General features: G+C 29.5%; 3 protein-coding genes across 3 annotated transcripts; all 3 read left to right on the plus strand.

The window, feature by feature from the left end:
- The first annotated feature begins 1,754 nt into the window (after positions 1-1,754).
- Positions 1,755-4,317, plus strand: LOC129961531 (cuticle protein 14-like). The gene is made up of 3 exons (XM_056075005.1): positions 1,755-1,766; positions 3,384-3,437; positions 3,856-4,317. The coding sequence occupies exons 1-3, from the start codon at positions 1,755-1,757 to the stop codon at positions 4,315-4,317; spliced, it is 528 nt and encodes a 175-aa protein (XP_055930980.1).
- Positions 4,318-10,184: 5,867 nt separating this feature from the next.
- Positions 10,185-12,498, plus strand: LOC129961532 (cuticle protein 16.8-like). The gene is made up of 3 exons (XM_056075006.1): positions 10,185-10,196; positions 11,600-11,653; positions 12,064-12,498. The coding sequence occupies exons 1-3, from the start codon at positions 10,185-10,187 to the stop codon at positions 12,496-12,498; spliced, it is 501 nt and encodes a 166-aa protein (XP_055930981.1).
- A 5,821-nt stretch (positions 12,499-18,319) lies between these two features.
- LOC129961534 (adult-specific cuticular protein ACP-20-like) lies at positions 18,320-21,353 on the plus strand. The gene is made up of 3 exons (XM_056075007.1): positions 18,320-18,331; positions 19,530-19,583; positions 20,892-21,353. Exons 1-3 carry the CDS (start codon positions 18,320-18,322, stop codon positions 21,351-21,353), a joined length of 528 nt encoding a protein of 175 aa, XP_055930982.1.
- Positions 21,354-22,081: the final 728 nt, after the last annotated feature.

The following is a 22,081-nucleotide window of genomic DNA, read 5'->3' on the forward strand; positions in this document are numbered from 1 at the left end:
CGCAGACCGTCACTTTCAAACACATAACAATTTTTGTTGGATTGTTCTATGACATGTATTGTCGTATTGCACAACATGAATACGCACCATGATCACTCTTTGATGAAAAGAATAAGATTATAGCATCTATATGCTATTGATCAACCAAAAAGTAATAAAAATCGAAAATACCATTTTCAAACACCATTTATCTAACAGGAAGAACTTTGAAAATCCGTATAAAATTATTAAATACTAGCTGAGCTCGCTGTGAATATTAGATATATTTCATTTTAGTAAAATATATATATATATATATATATTCACGTCCATGATTCCGCCAAACTGCCAGTATTAAAATCGTGTTATTTAGATATCATATACATATCAACATATTTAGACATATATACTACATATTTAGATATCATATTACACATATCATGTTCATTGTGAATATATCATATATCATGTTCATCATCTAGTGAAGATCAGTTCTATGCGATCACATTGCTACTAAAAACATAAACGTGCGGTTCATCTTTCTTTTAAATTTCGCGGGATTGTAATTTCATTATTTTTATTCACCTATAAAATTACATAAATCCTCAATAGAATCTTTCATCTCTAGCTTTCGGCAAAGTAAGAAAATCACGTGGTAAAATATTTGATGACGGAATGAAAACGGCTTGAATTTCAGGGCAACAATATAATCTATTGTTGGAAATGTGGCCAGTTTCCTGAATTTCTGAAACTAAGCCACAAAAAAAAATATTTTTAAAAAATTTCTAAAATTCAGGAAAATTTGTGTCATTACAAGGACATTTTTTTTTAATTTGTAAAAAGGTCACATATTTATTGTTGTGCAATAATTTTTTCTAAAATTATTGCAGAAAAAAAAAGAAGCGAAAATGTCTTAATTAACTAAAAATATGACAAAATCGCTACAATAATTATTTAAAACACGATAAATTTGATCTAAATTACACATACACGACAGATTTTGAAAGCAATCTTTCAAGAAATAGCCTCTATGTCTGTCTATATTTTCGCATACATGCAAATGTGATGCATGCAACGCAAAAACGAAAGATTCAAATCAATGATACTTGGTAAGAGTTCTTTTCATTACAATTAAAATTTTATATCAAATTGAAAAAAAGGTTCTAAATACATATTCAAGTTTCGGGTACTTGTGTATTAACCGGATGCTAGCGATTCGCCAGTGCCATTCAAGGAATTTATGGTCCATAGTTTTTATGCGGTACGAAGAATAACACCTTTATTTAAAATAAAACAACTTTATATAAAATATATGAGCGTTTTCCAAAAAATCTGAGAAAGGTTTAAGCAGACACTGCCACCAGTTTATAATATTTTGTAATACATCTAAAACAACACAACAAAAAAAATCTTCCCTTAATTCAGTTTTCCAAATTAAAAAAAATTAATAAAGGCTATTTATTTTGTTCAGGTTAATTAAAATTGCATTACATAATATACGATATTGACCTTAATAAAAATATTTTTGAATCAATGCCTTACGTAACTGATAAAAAGAAACCGACAAAAAAAATTTTTTAATCTTACAATTAGATCATGATAACTCGTTATATTTTAAAATGTTCTAAAATAGCAATTCAATCATGCAGAAAACAATTTGACCTTTTAATATTATTAAAATAAAGCTTCATTCCTTTCATGCTCTTGATATATAAATACGCCTGAGATCATATAATATCAGTTTGCTTTTACTTTCCTTGCAAATAAACATCACAATGATATCTCAGGTAAGAATTTTAAATATCAAATTCTAGGAAAAAGATATTTCTTTATTTAATTTTAATTACAGTTTTTTGTTCTAGAAAGAGTTATTTTTAAAATATATCTTCATTATCAAATCATATTACATATTTTTTATTATAATTAATTTTTCTATTTTAATCCTTAATCTATAATTTATCATAATAAATATTAGTAAATCAATCATTAAATCTTTTTTTTTAAATTTACATGCAATGATATAGTGCAGACTTTATTAAACTTTATCTGCATTTGTCGATATGAAAATTTAGTTTAGCTTAGTTATATTAACGTCTCGTTTTAAAGCAAAGCTAGGGTTATTTTGAGGCGGCTCTCATAATTCTGGACCGCTGTCAGATGACGAGGATGGCACGTGAGCTGGCTACCCGTCTCCAAGCTTTGGCACCACACCACAGAAGCAGTTTCGCCCCAACGGATCTAGCGTGCACCAGACCCGCTTATACGACGGTTCTTCGGTGGAATTAAGCTTCGAACATGAAATCCTCCCGTTCCGAAGTCAAGACTTTACCACCAAACCACCGTGACCCTGCCGATGCGTACAATAAGTCCTGAAAATATAAAATAATGTAATGTCAATGATAAATTACAATTGTAGAAAGCTTAAAATTCTCGTATATAGAAAATGATCGAAAAATTTGTTACAAAATTCAACTTTTTACGTTCATATAAAAAATTTTATTTGACTGATTTGAAACGAGTCAAATTAAATTACATTATAAGCATTTGCACAAAATAAATGTTAATATTAATACCAGTTGTTCGCTCACTCTGTTAAAAGATGGCACGAACTTGTCATATCAACCAGTTTTCATAAAATACTTCTTATTCAAAATTTATTGTTTTAAATTAACCTTGAGCCTTAAACAGAGAGCCTTCCAAATGCAATATAGTATCTTCAAAAGTAATAAAATTGATTTATGAAGTCGGTGTTTTGACAAGGAATCATATATTTATTTTGTTACATTTCTTAAAACTGTTGGACAGTATAGGGCAGGTGGCCAAAAATGTATCTAAATTCAAGTTCATCAATATTCAGTATCTAACATTCAAGAAGCTTCAAATGGAATAAAAATTGGTCAAATTGGTGCAATGATTGCGACAGGGCTAGTTCGGGTGCAGTTTTCTCCTTAGAGAACTTACAGTGAAATAAAAAAGTTAAAATATTTCTTTCATTGCTTAATGAGAGGGACAAAGGCGACAGTTTTACAGCGAGTCACGAGGTCTAAATTTTAGTTCATTTATTTTAATTTTTAATGACTAGTATCATGAAAAGCTTAAAAAATAATTTCATATCCCAATTTTGCTAAACATTGATGAAGAATGCGGTAAGGAAGGAAAATCACATTATGACCCCAGGAACCACTTATTAGGTCATTAAAAGGATGGTGAATATTAGACGTCAATTGCTCAGGTCTTTTAGATGCTCGTGACAATCTAGAGGTTATGAGCATTCATAAGGAAATCAGAAGAGTGTTTGGGCTTGGGGAATTGGTTCACTAATTTTGCCGATTATTTTAACTTTATATGTACTCTAAACATTATGTTTCTTCTTTTTTTTTAAATTTTTTTTTCATTCATAACAGGCTTTTATCTTGGCTGCCTTAACAGTTGCTGCTTTTGCCAGCTTACATCATGAGGTAAGTGCTCAAACTTTGAATTCTACTGTTCTGTGTCTTGCTCTTTCGTATTATTAAAAAAAATATTAAGCTGTTATATCATGAATACAATTTATGACAATATCTTTACAATTCTCTTGCAAGATTTCATAAAAGTCGCATGGCAAAATTTATATTTCAGGTAAAAATATAAATACAAAAGAAATACCAACTCACTAAGAAAAATTATTTCTATACGCTTATTAGAAATAAACTCTTCAACTGTTAATATTTCCTTTCATGAAATAACACTCTATCGATTGCCTTAAATCGGTAAATAAAACTAAAAGGACTTACTAAAGATCTCACAATATTGCTGTAACTGTGGAAGCACATATAAACGGAAGTCCATTTGTTTTACTTTAAATAAAAATCCTTATTATTTTTGTTTTCTTTTTAGCCTATCCACCATCCCCAACCTTTCAAGTTCGGCTACAGCGTGAAGGACAAGCACGGTGAACAGCATCGTGAAGAAGTCGGCGACGGAAAGAACGTGAAGGGAAGCTACGGATTCACCGATGCCAGAGGAATCAAGCGACAGGTCAACTATGTAGCTGACCATGCTGGATTCAGAGCTCAAGTCAAGACCAACGAACCCGGAACTGCCAACCAAAACCCAGCAGCCGTTCACATCATCTCCGATGCTCCCTACGGACACGGTGGATATGCCGGTCTCGGATACGCCGGAGTTGGAGGTGCAGGATATGGATATGCCAGTCTTGGAGCAGCTGGATTGGGCTACGGATATGGTGGCCTTGGACAGGCTGGCTTAGGATATGGATATGGTGGTCTTGGCTATGGAGGATATGGTCTTGGCAACGGACGCCTTGCAGGTTTAGGATATGCTCGTTACGGATTTTAAATGTATATTTGTTATGCTTCTCATCTAGTTGTCGAATAAATATTTGCTTGCATCATTTTGGAGACATTTCTTTATCAATTTAGCAAGTTTTCATTTTTTTTTCTTGTCTGTAATGCATGATACATTTGTTCAGAATCATTATTACTTCTGAATTCAGAAAAAACAAAATCATATTACTTAAAGGGAACCTCATGTACATTTTTCTGCTGACTGTTATTTGAAATAATCTATTTTGGTAAGACATAATTACAGAAATGTATTAAAAATGAAAAAGGTTATCAAAACAAATAATTGATTAATTATTTGAAACAGAATTAAAACACATGGCATTTTATGTAACTCAAACCACTCCACTACGAGATATTTAAAAAACATTATTTATAGAGTATGCCTTTAAAATGAAAAAAAAATGCAGTATTAAGTAAAGAATAAAAAGGCAATAAAAATTTTAGTAAATTAAATACACTCAAAATTCGTCTTATATTGACTTTCATTAAAAATAATTGAACTTGAAAATTCTGTATAAAGAGATTTCACAAATTTTTGGTTATATTAAGTTAAAATAAACATGAACAACAATAATTTTGAGCATTTGTACTGAAAAAAAGAAATATCAAGCTCTTTTCGCAACTACATTTACGCTATTGTTGAAAAATCCCATCAGTCGTATTTTCTTTCATGTATTTCGTCCACAAATCACAAACTTTTTCAAAAATCATGTGTGCAGTTGTAAGGCTGAAATAAAATTTTCGTTTGAGGCAAATTTTAATTTTTAAGTTTCAAATTTCGTTTAATAGCAAATGTTAATTTTTACGTTGAGGCAAATATTCTGTCAATTAAAATTATCTATTTTCAAAAATACAAAAGATGTGTTGAAATAAGAAGTTCAACCTACGATCACTATCATACTCCATTCCTTATGATCTAGATAGACCAAGTACAAAATCGAGCGAGATATTGATCCTTTCAGCATCATATCCACACAATCAAACAGAATTAAAATCAAATATGAACAAAATTTCTGTAATTGCTAAAATTACTGTGTCTTATATGTACTGTTCGTTGAGTCACAAAATTATAGTTATATTGTGCTATAGAGCAATATAACTATCAATCTTGTAAAAAAGTTGTCTTAAAATAATTTTTTTCAAATCAAATTAAATTATTTATAAACAGTATTGATAACTGCGGTTCTTACAATTTTTATTCATATGTGTTAGATGGGAAAATATTTATGAATATAAAATGAAAAACTTCATAAAATGAAGACATTTTGTCTTCATGTGACATAACTTAAAAGTGCAATGCTACTTAAATTTTAGAAGCAACTGTGCATCTTGAAGAAAAAAACGAACATGCCGTCATTATGAAGTCAATCCATTATGACGTCAGTTTTCATTAGATTGCTCTACGATATGTGTATTTGTGTTGCGTCTCGTGAATTCACTCCCTGTTCAGTCTGTCAGGAAACGAAATAACATTATATAATGAATATGTGATTGGCCCATTCAAAAAGCCGAAAAGGAGTTATATACCATTTTCCATCATATTTTCTGTAACAGGAAGAACTTTGTAAATTCATATATGATTAGTACAGCGTTTCTCAACCTTTCAGTATTCGCGACCCAGTTTTCAATCATAATTTTCATCGCGCACCCCGATTACAATAAAGTGTATACAACAGTAATGTATATTGAGTATTTTGGATTCTGTTTTTAAATTATTTTTAACTAACTGCCAAAACAAGAGTAAAAGCAAGCCAACGTTGGCGAGAAACCACATCTGGCATTTTGCGAAGCGGGCGGTGAATAGATGAAGCGAATGAAAGCGGGGAAAATTTAAATATTATATTTGAAATGAAAGCCAAACAGGGAGATAACGTTAAAAGAATATGAAAGTAGAAAAATTCGTTAATAAAAATTAACTTAGACGGGGTTAGCTAAATTTAGAAATTGGGAATACATTTTTTCGAATAATAAAAGAAATAAAACAAAAGCATGACTAAACAAAAGAGAAAAAAATAAGTAATATTTGTGGCAGGGAATCCACACGACCAATGCCGTCTCGAGCATGCGTAGAGCAAATTTTTTTCTCATATGAAGAAGGAAAATGTTCGATAACGCAAATTCCAATTCCAGCTAGTCTCATTCGAGTCGATCCTTCTATTGCTATAGAATCTATCGTGAATGTGTATGTTATATATGTTTTCGTGTTAATTGCAATTCAACGTATTAAATATTCACGGCCGCAGATTTATGCAGACTCATGGATTAATTTTTAAGCGGAAGTAAGCACGCATTAGACGATAGTCAAGCCTCAACAAGTACACAGACGAACTTGGTTCCGAAAATAAAATCAAGAAAATATTCTCAAGAATACTTAAATTTTGGGTTTACCAGTACTGAAGTAAATGAAGAAGAGAGGCCTCCGTGTATCATTTGCTCAAAAATGTTGGCCACAGACAGCATGAAACCTAATAAATTTAAACGAGATTTGGAAATGCTTCATAGTGAGTGCGTCAACAAACCCAGAGAATTCTTCAAAATAAAATTAAAATCATATAAAAAGCAAAAATCATTTTTTAAAGAAACTTTGTCTGTAAATAAAAAAAGTTTTAATTGCATCTTACAAAGTTTCATATAAAATAGCCAGATGTAAAATCCTCACACCATTGGTGAAGAGTTTATTTTGCCAGCAGCAATTGAGATTGTAGAAATTATGTTTGGAGATAATTTTTCAAAACAATTGCAGTCCATACATCTTTCAAATAATACTGTTGCTCGTCGAATTGGTGATATATGTCAGCTTGTCTCGAAGTTACGTGACAAATTGTTTCCAATACAGCTTGATGAAGCAACAGATAGTAATAAAGATGCTCATTTAATTAACTATGTTCGATTTTGTGATAATATATCAGTAGTAGAACTACTTTTCTGCAAACCAATAGAACTCAAATTAACAGCGCTCGCATTATTTACTATTTTAAATGATTTTATGAACGAGGCAAACATAGAATGGACAAATTGCGTCGGAATATGCACCGCTTGTGCTCGTTCAATGTCCGGAAGATTACAAGATATACAAGCACTTGCAAAACCAAAATCGCCTCTGTGCGTCTGGACACATTGCATGATCCACAGAGAAGTTTTGGCTTCGAAAGAAATGAGTCCTGGTCTCAATACTGTGTTAACTACGGTTGTAACCGTAGTAAATTATATAAAAATGAGACCCCTGAAATCGAGAATCGTTTCCGCTCTTTGTAAAGACATGAGTTCAGTACATTCAGCGTTACTATTTTATTGCGAGGCAAGAAATCGTGTGGGAAATTTTTGCGACGTGTTTATGAATTACGAGAAGAAATCCCCATTTTCCTAGAAGAAGAAAGCGAACAGAGGTCGAGAATTTTCGCAATGGTTTATTTGTGATGAAATTCGGCAACTTGGTCGACATATTCGAGAAATTAAATGAATCTTCAACTCCAAGGAGAAAATACACTTATGTTGGATACGACTGATAAAATTAATGCTTTTTGTAGAAAATTGGAATTGTGAAGCAGAAATTTAAAGCAAAGAAAAACTTAACAGTGTTTGCAAATGTGAGTGATTGTATTAAAATTTACAAGGCTGAAGAAGAACATGATAATGTTGTTTTTGTAACCATTGAAAATCATTTAGCCATGCTGGCAAAGAATCTTAAAAAGTATTTTCTTGCTGACGACAAACTGATAAGCAAGTTACGAGTGGATTAGGAAGCCATTTCATAAGACTCCCGAAGGACTCTCAATTGACAAGGAAAAAAAATTCATAGACTTCACGACAAGTGGCGAAACTAAAAAAAAATTTAGTAATAAATCATCATTATTTGAATTTTGGGCAGAAGTAGAGGATGATATTTCTGCCCTAAAACCAAGGGCATTTCGCATTCTATTACCATTTTCAACATCCTACCTTTATGAAATTGGATTTTCTGCTGTAGCTTTTTTGGAGACAAAATATAGATCTGAAACCTATAGATCTGAAATCTATAGTTCTGATATAGATCTGATATCTATAGTTCTGATATAGATCTGATATCTATAGTTCTGATATAGAAACAGAACTGAGGATGGCAATTTCTAATATTAAGCCATCCTTCGAAAAACTCTGCTTTGCAAGACAGGTCCAAGGAAGTCACTAATAATTATTAAATTTCTTTTTAATTTAGTATGTTTTGATTAAGTAAGTTATTTTATTTTAATAAGTTATTAAATATGTCGAAATGTATTTTGTTTTCTATGTGTATGTGTACTTTCCTTTCAGTCAGTTAATCATTTTTTTAAATAATATTTTCTTTTGGATATTCTCGCGTTCCCCCTCTAGTGCTCTCGCGCCCAACAGGTTGAGAATCGCTGGATTAGTAAATATTTACCGTGCTCACCGGGGTTCGTGATTATATTTAATGTCAATTCAATCGTTCAAATGCATTTTCACGTCCATGATTCCACCAAATCCTCAAACTTAAAGTCATATTATTATCTTACATATATTCTCTTCATTGAATAATCATTCCTTTAATAACCTTTCTAACGTAGACCAGTCCCGTGACATCACAGTTCAGTTAAAAATGTAAACGTGCTACTCATTTTTTAAAAAATAATTCTCAGTATACTAACATTAGTTTTTCATTGATCTTGTAAATAATCATCTACAAATCTAACAGAATCTTTTATCTTCAGCAATGGAAGAAAATAACACTATTAAATATTTGATGAAAGAATTAAAACAGCTCGAATTTCAGTACAATAGCGTAATCTACAGTTGGAAATGCATTAAATTTCCAGAATTTTGGAAACTAAGCCAAAAAAATATTTCAAAAAATTTACAAATTTGCACGATTATTAAATCTACATCATTAAAATAACAATTTTTTTTCGAATTTGTAAAAGCGATATTTATTATTTTGCAATACTTTTTCGAAAGTAATAGCAAAAAAAATCGCTTTATTTCTAATTAATCGTAATCATTTTATAGAATTTTATCTAAAATTTCACAAAATCGCTGCAATAATTATTTAAATCTAAATCTAAATTAGATATAAATTATATTTCCATTTTAGGTTTTGAAAATAATCTTACAAGAAATGGACTGTCTGTCGGTCAGTATTTTCATATACATGTAAACACGATACCTGTAACGCAAAAACAAATAACTCAAATTAATGATATTTGATAGGAGATCTTAATAATTGTATCTTTATATCAAATTTTAAATCTAATCGATTGGTGGAAAATATATCCAAAATAAATATAAGATTTCTGGCTACTTGTGTATTAACCGGATGATAGTCATTCGACAATGCCATGCAAGGGTTTTAGTGCTGTATCCATAGTCCACAATTTATTTTTTTCCCGGGAAAGAAGGGATAATGCTTTTATTAAAGAATATGCGAGAAAAGTTTAGATGGATACTTATACTAGTTTATAATATTTTCAAATATTTCAAAAGAGTGAAAAATTCATTTAGTTCAATTTTTTTTAAATTTTAAGATAAAATTGTTACGAATACAGTTTAAATTGTTTCCAGGTTGATTAAAATTGCATTCCATAATATGTGATAATGCCCTTAATAAATATATATCTGTATCAATGAATTAGTGTAACTAAGAAAAAATTTCGATGAAGAAATGTTAATCTAATAATTGGATCACAATAACTCGTTATATTTTTAAATGTTCTAAAATAGCAATTAAATCATGCAGAAAACAATTTGACCTTTCAATATTATTAAAAAAAATGTTTCATTCCATGCATGCTCTTGATATATATAAATACGCCGGAAAGCATGCATAGTATCAGTTTGCTTTCACTTTCTTGGCAAATAAACATCACAATGATATCTCAGGTAAGATTTAGAATATCCAGTTATTAAAATGATCTTTCTTCATTTAATTTTAATCGCAATTATTTCTCTTATAAATATAATTTTTTTTAAAAAAATTAGTTTTTAAAATACATTTTTATTAGAATACCAAAGGTCATATTTCTTATTTCAATTATTGTTTATATTTTAATCAATAATCTGTAATTCATCATAATAAATATTATATAATCCTTAAATCTATTTTATTATAATTTACAAATGTAAAGTATAGAAAATTTTTAATATTTATCTACATATATCAGTATGACAAATAATCCCTGAAAATATAAAAATAGCGTAATATCATTCTTAATTCGCAAGTGTATAAAGCCTCAAATTGTGTCAAATCAGAAAATGAGAGAAAAATGGATTATAAGATTCTGATTTTTAAACCTGAAATGATCCAATTTCAATAAGAATGCGGAGAAACAAGACAAGTTAAAAACTACATTACATGCATTTTCTCAACTTACATTTTAAAGTATTTTTAAAAAACAGTTAAATTTGGAATAGCTCATTTAATTTAATTTTAAAAATTTAATTAAAATAACAGTAACATAGCTTAATTTGAACAAAAACTACACGCTCTTGGCGAACAGTTGTTCCCTTACTATACTATTAAATGGTATTAATCTGGTCATGTCAGCCAATTTTTATGAATTATATCTTATTTCATCGAAAAAGCTTATTATTTTAAATTAACCCTGGGCATTAAACAGAGAGGCGATATACAGTGTCTGCAAAATAATGAAATTTGTTGGTAAAATCGTTATTGTGATGGGAATCAAAGTTTCATTTTCTTATACTTCTTAAACCTCTTAGATAATGGAGGCAAGTGGCCAGTGATGGCCCATCAAGTAATCAAGAGCTTTCAATGAAATAAAAATTTACCAAATTAGTAATGGTTGAAGCTGGGGGATTCTGATATGGTTTTCTACCTCGAGAACTTAAAGTGAAATAAATTTTTTTAAATATTTCTCAAAGTGTATACAATAGAGTAATGAAGGGCGGCCAATATTAAAGGGCGTCATGGGGACAAAAATTAATTATTATTAAAATTAAAGGTTAATTATTAAAAGGGTAATTATTTCCCTTTTATAAGGAAAACATCATAAGGATCTAAAAAATAATCTGTACCTTAATTTTGCTAATCCATTGATGACGAATGTGGAGAGGACGGAAAATCAAATTATGACCCCAGGTGTCACTTACAAGGTCATTAGAAGGAAGGTGAAGATCAGATGACATCTGTGTATCTAAAGGTTATGAGCATTTAGAGGGAAATTAGAAAAGAGTTTCGGACTAGGGAATTTGGATTTGCCAGTGAATTTAACTATAGACATGCAATCTAACATATTGACTGTTCTTTTTTTCTTTCATAATAGGTTTTCATCTTGGCTGCCTTAGCAGTGACTGCTTTTGCCAGCTTATATCATGAGGTAAGTGCTCAAACTATGAACTCTTCTTCCCTGTACCTTACTCCTTCGTATTACTAAAAAGAAAATGTTATGTGATCATATCATGAATATATCAATATATATGAATATCTTTACATTTGCTCTATCAAAAATACATAAAAATTCAATGATGTATTTTGATTTCAAGTAAAAATATGATCTTCAAAAGAAATATCTGTTAGCGAAAAAAAATATACATACTTAATAGAAGTGTATTCTCCCACTGTTAATATTTCCTTTCCACTTCTTTTATTGTCCTAAGTCAGTAAATAAAACAAAAACAATTGACTATAGATCTCGCAATACTACTTGTAATTGTAAAATAATATATAATCGGAAAAACATTTTTTTTACATTAAATAAAAATCCTAATAATAATTTTTTCCTCTTAGCCTATCTACCATCCCCAGCCTTTCAAGTTCGGCTATAGCGTAAAGGACAAGCACGGTGAACAACATCGTGAAGAAGTCGGCGACGGAAAGAACGTGAAGGGAAGCTACGGATTCACTGATGCCAGAGGAATCCACCGACAGGTCAACTATGTAGCTGACCATGCTGGATTCAGAGCTCAAGTCAAAACCAATGAACCCGGAACTGCCAACCAAAACCCCGCAGCCGTTCACATCATTTCTGATGCACCCTACGGACATGGTGGATACGCCGGAGTTGGAGCAGCTGGATTGGGCTACGGATACGGTGGTCTTGGAGCAGCTGGCTTAGGATATGGATACGCTGGAGTTGCAGGATATGGTGGCCTTGGCTATGGAGGATATGGTCTTGGCAACGGACGCCTTGTAGGTTTAGGATATGCTCGTTACGGATTTTAAATGTAAATTTGTTATGCTTCTCATCTAGTTGTGGAATAAATGTTTATTTATCTTATTTCGGAGACGTTTCTTCTTCTATCAATTGAAAATCATCACAATGATATCAACAAAGTAATTTGATCCCAACACTGGAGTATTAAAAGATAATGCGAACTTATTTATACTTTAAAAGTGTGAATATTCATACTATTCATTTTGAGAGACCTGCTATCATATTTTCTGTATTCTGTATCAGTTTCTAATTTTGATTTAAGTATTTATCTATATTTGTTAATGTATTATTCCTGATTTTTGACTTAAATTTCACAGCTGATATTTATGTTTTTATTGATAAAATATAATATAAACAAGAAATATTTTTAAAAAAACCTGTAATAAATATTTTAACTAATTTCAAGGTTAAATATATTTATTAGAATAATAATACTTCTTGAAATTTTTAGTTATATTATCTTTGCATAAAGCTGCAATGATTTTGGGAGTAATAAAAGTTTAGAAATATTTGACAGACTAATTAGTGACGCTTGTTATCCAGTGTTGCCTATAAATGTAAAATGTTTGAGCTAAAGCTAAAAATGGTTTAATTCCATCGATTATAGAGGAAGGATTAATTTGAGAAAAAAAAATATTTATAGGAATAGTACATTCCATAAACATAATCGTTTTGCTCCATTTCGAATATTTTTTTCGCAAATGCATTCAATATTTTTTTTTTCAATTTAAAATGTAAATAATCTAAGACTAAAGTGAATGATTAGATTTTTCTTTCCCTGAGTTTAACAAAAAAGAAAGGATTTACGAACTTCAAAACTTCTTACTCTTTATTCAGAATGAAATACTATTTTATATCAACTTTTTTAAAATTTAATTATATTTTAAATTTAACTAAATTGAGTTATCTTAAGCCTTTCCATTAATGAAATGTTCATTAGAAAATAGGTACTTAAAATTGCAACTATAATAGACAAAATTCTTCATCTTGTCTGAAGATTTTGCCTCATATTATTCGAAGCTCTTTTAAAGCTAAAACATATCACTAGAATTAAACGAAATGAGTTATCTAATATCAATTCTTTTAGTAATAATTATAAACATAATTTTTATCACATCAGGATAAGAATAAAATTTGATGTTTCTTTTGATTTGTACTTAATTCAAAATTGTTTAAATTTATTTGAGGATTTCTTCTCACATAAATTAGGTCAATCTCATTTTTAATAATAATAAGTGCTCTAAAACAATTATTTAAAAATATGGTATGAAATCAGCACGAATATTCTTTTTGTGTTTATAACTAGGACTTTCAAAAAGCTTTCAGCTTTTCAGCTTCAAAAAAAAACATTCAGCTTTAAATAAAACATTTCAGCTTTCTTCTTGATAAAGTTAAGCCTGTAATAATCGAAAGTAAATCTTATTTATTAAAGATAACTAAAAAAACATGAAATATTTCTTTCCCAAAAATAATAAGCATTTGTTTAAAAACAAAGAATATTTTTAAGAAATAATTATTTGAATTATAAAAATTAGAATTAATAATCTGATAAGAACAAGGAGCAAAAAAAAAATGGCATCTACTTTAAAAAAATTGACTCCAACACAGATAAGTGATAATTAATTGCAAAAAATCAAACTTCTAAATTTAAGAGTAACAATATTTTCATATTTCTTCTTGCTTTTAATACAGCATACATTTAGAATTATTACTACTTCTGAATTTAGAAGAAATAAATTCCTATTATTAGAAAAAAAAATCTCATGAACAATTTTATGTTTGCTGCTATTTGAAATAATCTTTTTTTGGTAATATTGAAGATAGTATTGCAGAAATTTATTTAAAAGGAAAACGCTTACCGATATAAATTATTGATTAATTATTTGAAACAAAAATAAAACATATCACATTTTATTTAGTTCAGCCTAAGAAACTACGAAACATTAAGAAGGTATCATCATTTATAAAGTATGCATTTAAAAAGAAAAAAAAATTGGAATGGTATTATTAAGTTAAGATAAAAAGGCGATAAAACATTTAATGAATTAAATGAAATCAAATTTCGTCGTATCTTGACTTTTATTAAGCATAATCAAACTTGCATATTCTTTATAAGGAAATTTATTAAATTTTTGGTTATATTCAATTAAAATGAGCCATAATAATTTTTAACATTTGCAGAAAGTGTTTTTTGCTATGTTATTTTTTTTAATTAATTCACACTTTAATTCAGCCATTCGCAATATTATTGAGCTTTTAAAATGTTAATTAAAATTATTAAAAGGATAAATATATATTTGAATTTATTTCATTAGAAAGAACTGTTATTAATGATGATAGAAAACGTTTTTAACTAATTTCTGAAAGTAATTTAAAATAAAATGTGTATCTTCATTTATTTGGCTTCATGAAAAAAGAATATTTTGAATTTAAAAATAAAATTATATTTGATTAATTGTTCGAAAATTATTAATGATAAGACAGACATACTTCCTCTGAATTTTTGATTTTGTTCAAAATTTCATAAAAACCTACAAATTTGACGGTGGAAAATCACATACTAAATATAACCCATCTAACTCAAAACGTTTTGGTGTTTAAATTTAATCCGTCTAAATTAAAATGTTTTGGTATTATTGTGTTCACAAACAGGCATAAGTCCAAAAATAGTATTTTGGATCCTCAGAGGCATGAAATGTCGAAGTTCATCAAAATTTCCTATTCAAAGTTTTTAATATTTACAGCACTTTATTTTGCATAAAAAGTAATCTTGTATAAAGCAAAAAAGGAATTATTTGCATAAAGCAAAAGAGCAATTATTTACATAAAGAAAGAAGGCAATTATTTCAGACCAATTGTTATTAATGTTATAAGCAATTATTAATATTTGTTGAGTATTGTTTTGTTATTTAATGTTTTCTCTGCAAATGGATTATTTATTTTGAATTTTGACACCTTTAGAAGATGCGTCAATAAGCATATTACAAAACTGATAAATAAATAGAGGAATACTGAAATTTTAGCATAAAAAAGGGAAAATCAACCGTTTGAATTTTTCGTTTTCACTCATTTTATATATATTGAAATTATATCGAAATTATTTCAACAACTACAATTTCTAAAAAGCTAAGGAATGAAAAAAAATTAATATCAAAATCTTTTCACAACTTCATTTACGGTATTCTTGAAAAATCTCGTCAGTTGTATTTTTTTTTCTGTCGTCTCTCGTCCAAAAAGCTCAAACTTTTTCATACAGTACGGCTGCAAATTGTAGGAGTGATATAAAATTTTCGTTTCAAGCAAATGTTTATTATTACGTTGAGGTAATTGTTCTATCAATTAAAATTGTCTATATATTTTCAAAAATAGAAGAGATGTAATAAAATGAGAACTTCAATCCACCGTCACCATCATACTCCATTCCCTATGACCTAGATAGGCCAAGTACAAAATCGACCGAGATTTTCTTCCTTTCAGCATCATATCCAAACAATCAAATAGAATTAAAATCAAAATTGCTGTAATTACTAAAATAATGGTGCCTTATATATACTGTTCGTTGAGTCACATAAAATTATAAATATATTGTGATATAGAACACTGCTCTATCAATCTTGTAAAAATGCTGCTTTAATATAATTTTTTTCAAATCAAATTAAATTCTTTATAGACAGTAATTCTTACAATTTTTATCCATAGATGGGAAAATATTTATGAATATAAAATGAAGACATTTCGTCTTCATGTGGCATAATTTAAAAATGCAATACTACTTACATTTTAGAAGCAAATGTGCATCTTGAAGAAAAAACGAGCATGCAGTCACTATGAAAATAAGACAGTGTTTATTAGATTATTCAACTATATTTGTAGTTGCATTGTGTCACTTGAAAATCACTCCTTGACCAATCTATGAGGAAAAGAATAAAATTATAGCATCGATATACGATTGATCCATTCAAAAAGAAGAAAAAGAGTTATGTGCCTTTTTCAATCATAATTTCTGTAACAGGAAGAAATTAAAGATTAATAAATATTTACCGGGCTCATCTGTAATCACGTTTTTATTTAATTTCAATTAAATCGTTTAAATGTATTTTTACATCCATGATTCCGCCAAATCGTCAGCATTAATGCCGTATTATTATCTTAAATATATTCTCTTCATTGAATAATCAACCTTTCTGATGTGATTTCTTCCGAGTGACATCATAGCGCTACTAAATGTAAACGCACTTCATTTTTAAAAAACTTCGCAGTATTCTAACTTTTTTCATTGATCAAGTAATTATTCTTTTACAAATCTAACAGAATCTTTCATCCTTATCTTCCGGCAATGGAAGAAAATCATGCGATTAAATATTTGATCTACATTTGGAAATTGGATTGTAATCTACAGTTGGAAATAAAACAAACTACCCGAATTTTTTTTAATTAATTCAAAAAATATTACAAAAAAATTGACAAGATTCAAGAATGATTTGCACGATTATTAAATTTGTATCATTAAAAAGACAATTGTTTTTAATTTGTAAAAACGCCATTTGTTTATTGTTATGCAATACTGTCTTTGGAAGCAATGGCAGAAAACTTTTAAAAATTCGCTTAATTTCTGATTAATTGAAATTTCAAAAAATAGCTGCAATAATTATTTAAAACACATTAAATTAAACCTAAATTATAGATCTATATTAAATTTTGAAAACCATTGTACGAGAAATGAGCTATATAGTCTGTATTTCCGCATACTTTTTAATGCGATACATGTAAAACAAAAACGCATGATTCAAATCAATGATACTTGGTAAGATATCTTTTGATTACAATTAAAGTTTTATATCAAATTGAAAAAAAGTTCTAAATATATATTCAAGTTTCGGATACTATGTATTAACTGGATGCTAGCGATTCGCCACTGCTATTCAAGAATTTATAGTTTTCTGATGAAAGAGGAGAAAGACCTTTATTAGACATTAAAAGAGTGAGGTTAAGAATACGCTGCCTATCGATCTGTATGTAAACGCGATATGTATAAAGCAAAAACAAATGTCTCAAATTAATGATATTTAATAAGATATCTTTTGACCACAATTGTAGTTTTCTATCAAACTTTGGATCCAATTAGTTGGGGGAAAAGGCATCCAATATATATATATATATATATATATATATATATATATATATATATATATATATATATATATATATATATATATATATATATATATTCGATTTTTAGTTACTTCTGTATTAACCGGCTGATAACGATTTGATAATGCCATGCAAAAGATTTATGGCTTTATCCAAAGCCCACAATTTTTGTGCGGCAAAGAGGGATAATGTTTTTATTAGAGAGTATGCGAGAAAGTTTTAGAGAGATACCCATACCAATTTGCAATATTTTCAAATATTTCAAAGGACTGAAGCCTGAAAACGAAAAAAAAAGAATGTCTCTTTAATTCAATTTTCTAAACCTAAAGAAACAATTGTTACGAATACAATTTGTTTTATTTAGAGGTTGATTAAAATTACATTCCATAATATGTGATAATGCACTTAATAAAAATATCTTTGCACCAGTGTATTTGCGTAATAAGAAAATTAATGTAAATGAGAAAAATAGCATTGATGAAAAAATTTTAATCTAATAATCAGATCACAATAACTCGTTATATTCTAAAATAGCAATTCAATCATGCAGAAAGCAATTTGACTTTTCAATATTATTTTTTTTAAAGTTTCATTTCGTTCATGCTCTTGATATATAAATACGCCTGAATTCATACACAGTATCAGTTTGCTTTTACTTTCTAAGCAATAACATTCACAATGATATCTCAGGTAAGATATAAAATTTGAAGAATAGATCTTTCTTCATTTAATTTTACTTATAATTTTTTGTTATAAAAAATTTAATAAGAGATTTTTAAAATACGTTTTTATTATAATATTAATTTCATTAAGTATGAAGGGAAACAATTCAAGTTAAACTGCATTATATGCATTTTCTCAACACATAAGTTTATATTAATTTGTTGTATTTAAATAAATAGCTTAATTTAAACGAGATCTGTCTGTTGTTCGCAAATCCCATTAATAGATCATTTTGATCAAATCATGCGAAATAAATTTTCGTTATCTCAGCAAAAAATAAAATATATTATTTTAAATTAACCTTGAGCATTAAACTGAGAGCATTCTGGAAGATATGCTGTATCTTCAAAATAATTAAATTAACTCGCGAAATCGATGATGTAGCTAGAAGTCAAAGATTTATTTTGTTGTGCTTCTTTAAACTCTTGGACTCCCGCTGGTATGGTGTTGTGTGGAGAGGGGGGTGCCAGCTCAGGTGCCGTCCTCGTCATCTGACAGCGGTTCAAAATTACGAGGTCCGTCCCAAAGTAGCCCTAGCGTTGCTTTAAACGCGGCGATAATATAAACAAACCAAACCAACCTTAAACTCTTGGACAATGAGGCCTAGTGGTCAGTGATGACAAATCTAATGTTCAAGGTTTTTCAAATGAAATAAAAATAGGCCAAATCGGTATAGTGATTGGGGATGGGGAATTCTGAGATGGTTTTCTCCTTAGAGAACTTACAGTGAAATAAAATTTTAAAGCATTTCTCGAACGAAACGTATACAGCAGCGTAATGAAAGAGTAAAGTCTGGGATGTGCATGTTCTCGGAGCCAGTCTTAGAGGCCACCTTGGGCAAAAAAAACTAAGTGCATTTATTTCACTGTTTAAATAAAAGCATGAAAACGGGGCTGAAAGATATTGTAATATCCTAATGTTGCTAAATCATTGATGACGAATATGTGGAGGAAGGAAAATCCCATTATGACCTCAAGAAACACTTGCAAGGTCATTAGAAGAAAGGCAAAGCTCAGGAGACAACTGCGTATCTAGAGATCATGAGCATTCAAAAGAAAATCAGAAAAGTGCTTGGGAAAGGGGAATTGGTTCTTTGGTTTTACTGATTAAATTTACTATACATGCGTTCTAAAAATTCTGAGTGTTTCTTTTTCCTTAATAACAGGTTTTCATCTTAGCTGCCTTAGCAGTGGCTGCTTTTGCCAGCTTACATCATGAGGTGAGTGCCCAAATTATGAACTCTTCTGCACTATATCATGCTCTTTCATATTACTAAAGAGAAAATTTTATTTGGTTATATCATGACTATATCATTAACTTTACTTTTGCTTTTGCAAAAATTAATAAAAAATTCAATGACAAATTTTCTATTTCAAGTGAGAATATGATATTCAAAAGAAATATCTGCTTGCAAAAAAAAATTATTTATACATACTTACTAGAAATGTATTCTTAAGCTGGATCTCACAATACTACTATAATTGTAAACGAATATATAATCGGAAAAATATTTTTTACATTAACCCCTTACTTAAGGACATGAAAATTTAGGACTTTACTGGGGAGCTGTGGTCTGCGAGACCGCATTTTCTTCACATTAAATTTATATTTTCTAATGAAAGTATTAATATGAAAATCAGTCAATATTCTGCAAATATTTTTTCTTGATATATAAATATGTTTTAGAAATTTTGCAAAATATATTATCATTGAAAAAAAAAGTAACTACGTTTGAACATACGTTTTCTTCTTAAATTGCATGCTACAAAAAATAATATTCTTAGAAAAAAAGCATATTACTTTTTACTTTTTAAATCATATTTATTTTTCCAGTATACAAAGGTATATAGAAAACAATAAAACAATATAATGGAAAATTCAACATTTATATGAAAAATAAGGCAATTGGCCCATTCTTTAATCGGTATCATTTCTACGCAGAAATTTGTGAACATTCGTATCACGGTTTTCGAGATTATTTTCAACGTACAGTTTAAGTACTAGTATAAAAATCAGCCTGTAAATTCTGTAGATATTTCTCTTCGTATATTAATATATTAAAAAAAATTTCAGTTTTCATTTTCACTACAAAAACTAATTCTATTTGAACATGGATATCAGAATTAGTCGAATGCGTTCTCTCATCAAAAAAATTACATCCTCATCACTAAAATCACTTTCTGCTTCATTTAAAAGTCTCTGGAGCTCTGCTTCATAATGAAGATCAGAAGGTTGGATGAATATCGAGGACCAAGTTTTAGAGCCATCTTCTAAGAGTTGTATTCTAATGGAACATTTAAAGAGAGGCGCGGTCTCACAGACATCGAGCAAAGAAATAGCTGAAATATTTAAAGATAGCATCCGCTGAAAAAGGTTGAAAAAGTGCACGTGTAGTGAAGGTCACAAAGATGAAGCTATAAGCTCAATCATTTCGATTGAACTAAAAATAGAATAGGAGTGACCGAAAATACCGCATTACCCCAGTTAAGGGTTAAATAAAAATCCTTCTAATATTTATTTCTTTTAGCCCATCCACCATTCCCAACCCTTCAAGTTCGGCTACAGCGTAAAAGACAAGCATGGTGAACAACATCGTGAAGAAGTCGGTGATGGCAAGAACGTGAAGGGAAGCTACGGATTCACCGATGCCAGGGGAATCCGCCGACAGGTTAACTACGTAGCTGACCATGCTGGATTCAGAGCTCAGGTCAAGACCAATGAACCCGGAACTGCCAACCAGAACCCAGCAGCCGTCCACATCATTTCTGATGCTCCCTACGGACATGGAGGATATGACGTTCTCGGATACGCCGGAGTTGGAGATGCAGGATTGGGATATGCCGGTCTTGGAGCAGCTGGATTGGGCTACGGATATGGTGGCCTTGGACAGGCTGGCTTAGGATACGGATATGGTGGTCTTGGCTATGGAGGATATGGTCTTGGCAACGGACGCCTTGGAGGTTTAGGATATGCTCGTTACGGATTTTAAATGTATATTTGTTATGCTTCTTATCTAGTTGTCGAATAAATATTTGTTTGTATCATTTTGGAGACGTTTCTTTATCAATTCAGCTGTATCAAAGAAGCAATTTGATGCAAAACTGGAATATAAATTGATAAAGGAAACTTACTGAAATTTTAAAAGTTATGAATATTCATATTATTTATTTTGAAAGGACTGCTGTTTTATTTTCAGTATTCTCTATCGGTTTCTAATTTTAGCTTAAATATTTAAATGGGGTAATTTCACCTATTTTTGTTAATGTATTATTTTTTGATTTTTCACTAAAATTTTACAGCCGTTAATATTGTTTTTCTTTGGTAAAAACTAGTATAAACAAGAAATATCTGAAACCATTCGTGAAATATTTGTTTTTACTCATTTCAGAGTTAAATATATTTATTTCAACAATAATACATCTTAAAATTTTCAATTATAAAATCGCTTCCTGAAACAGAAATGATTTTGAACACAATAGAATTTTAGAAATCTATAGCAAATTAATCAGTGATGCTTATTTTCCAGTGTTTCTCACAAACGTTAAAAGTTTGGGTCTCAAGCTCAAATATGTTTCATTCCATCGATTACAGAGAACAGACTAATTTGAAAAAAAAAAATTAAAGGAACAGTTACATATTTCGCAAATGTAACAGCATAGGTGCACTCCGTTCATTTTTTTTCACAAATGTAGACAATTTATTTATTTTTTCAATTTT

The sequence above is a fragment of the Argiope bruennichi genome, unplaced genomic scaffold, assembly GCF_947563725.1.
Source record: "Argiope bruennichi unplaced genomic scaffold, qqArgBrue1.1 scaffold_31, whole genome shotgun sequence".
NCBI classification, from domain to species: domain Eukaryota; kingdom Metazoa; phylum Arthropoda; class Arachnida; order Araneae; family Araneidae; genus Argiope; species Argiope bruennichi.

Coding starts and splice junctions, on each gene's coding strand:
- LOC129961531 (XM_056075005.1), top strand. Junction 3,438..3,855: donor TTGCCAGCTTACATCATGAG/GTAAGTGCTCAA, acceptor TTTTCTTTTTAG/CCTATCCACCATCCCCAACC.
- LOC129961532 (XM_056075006.1), top strand. Junction 11,654..12,063: donor TTGCCAGCTTATATCATGAG/GTAAGTGCTCAA, acceptor TTTTCCTCTTAG/CCTATCTACCATCCCCAGCC.
- LOC129961534 (XM_056075007.1), top strand. Junction 19,584..20,891: donor TTGCCAGCTTACATCATGAG/GTGAGTGCCCAA, acceptor TATTTCTTTTAG/CCCATCCACCATTCCCAACC.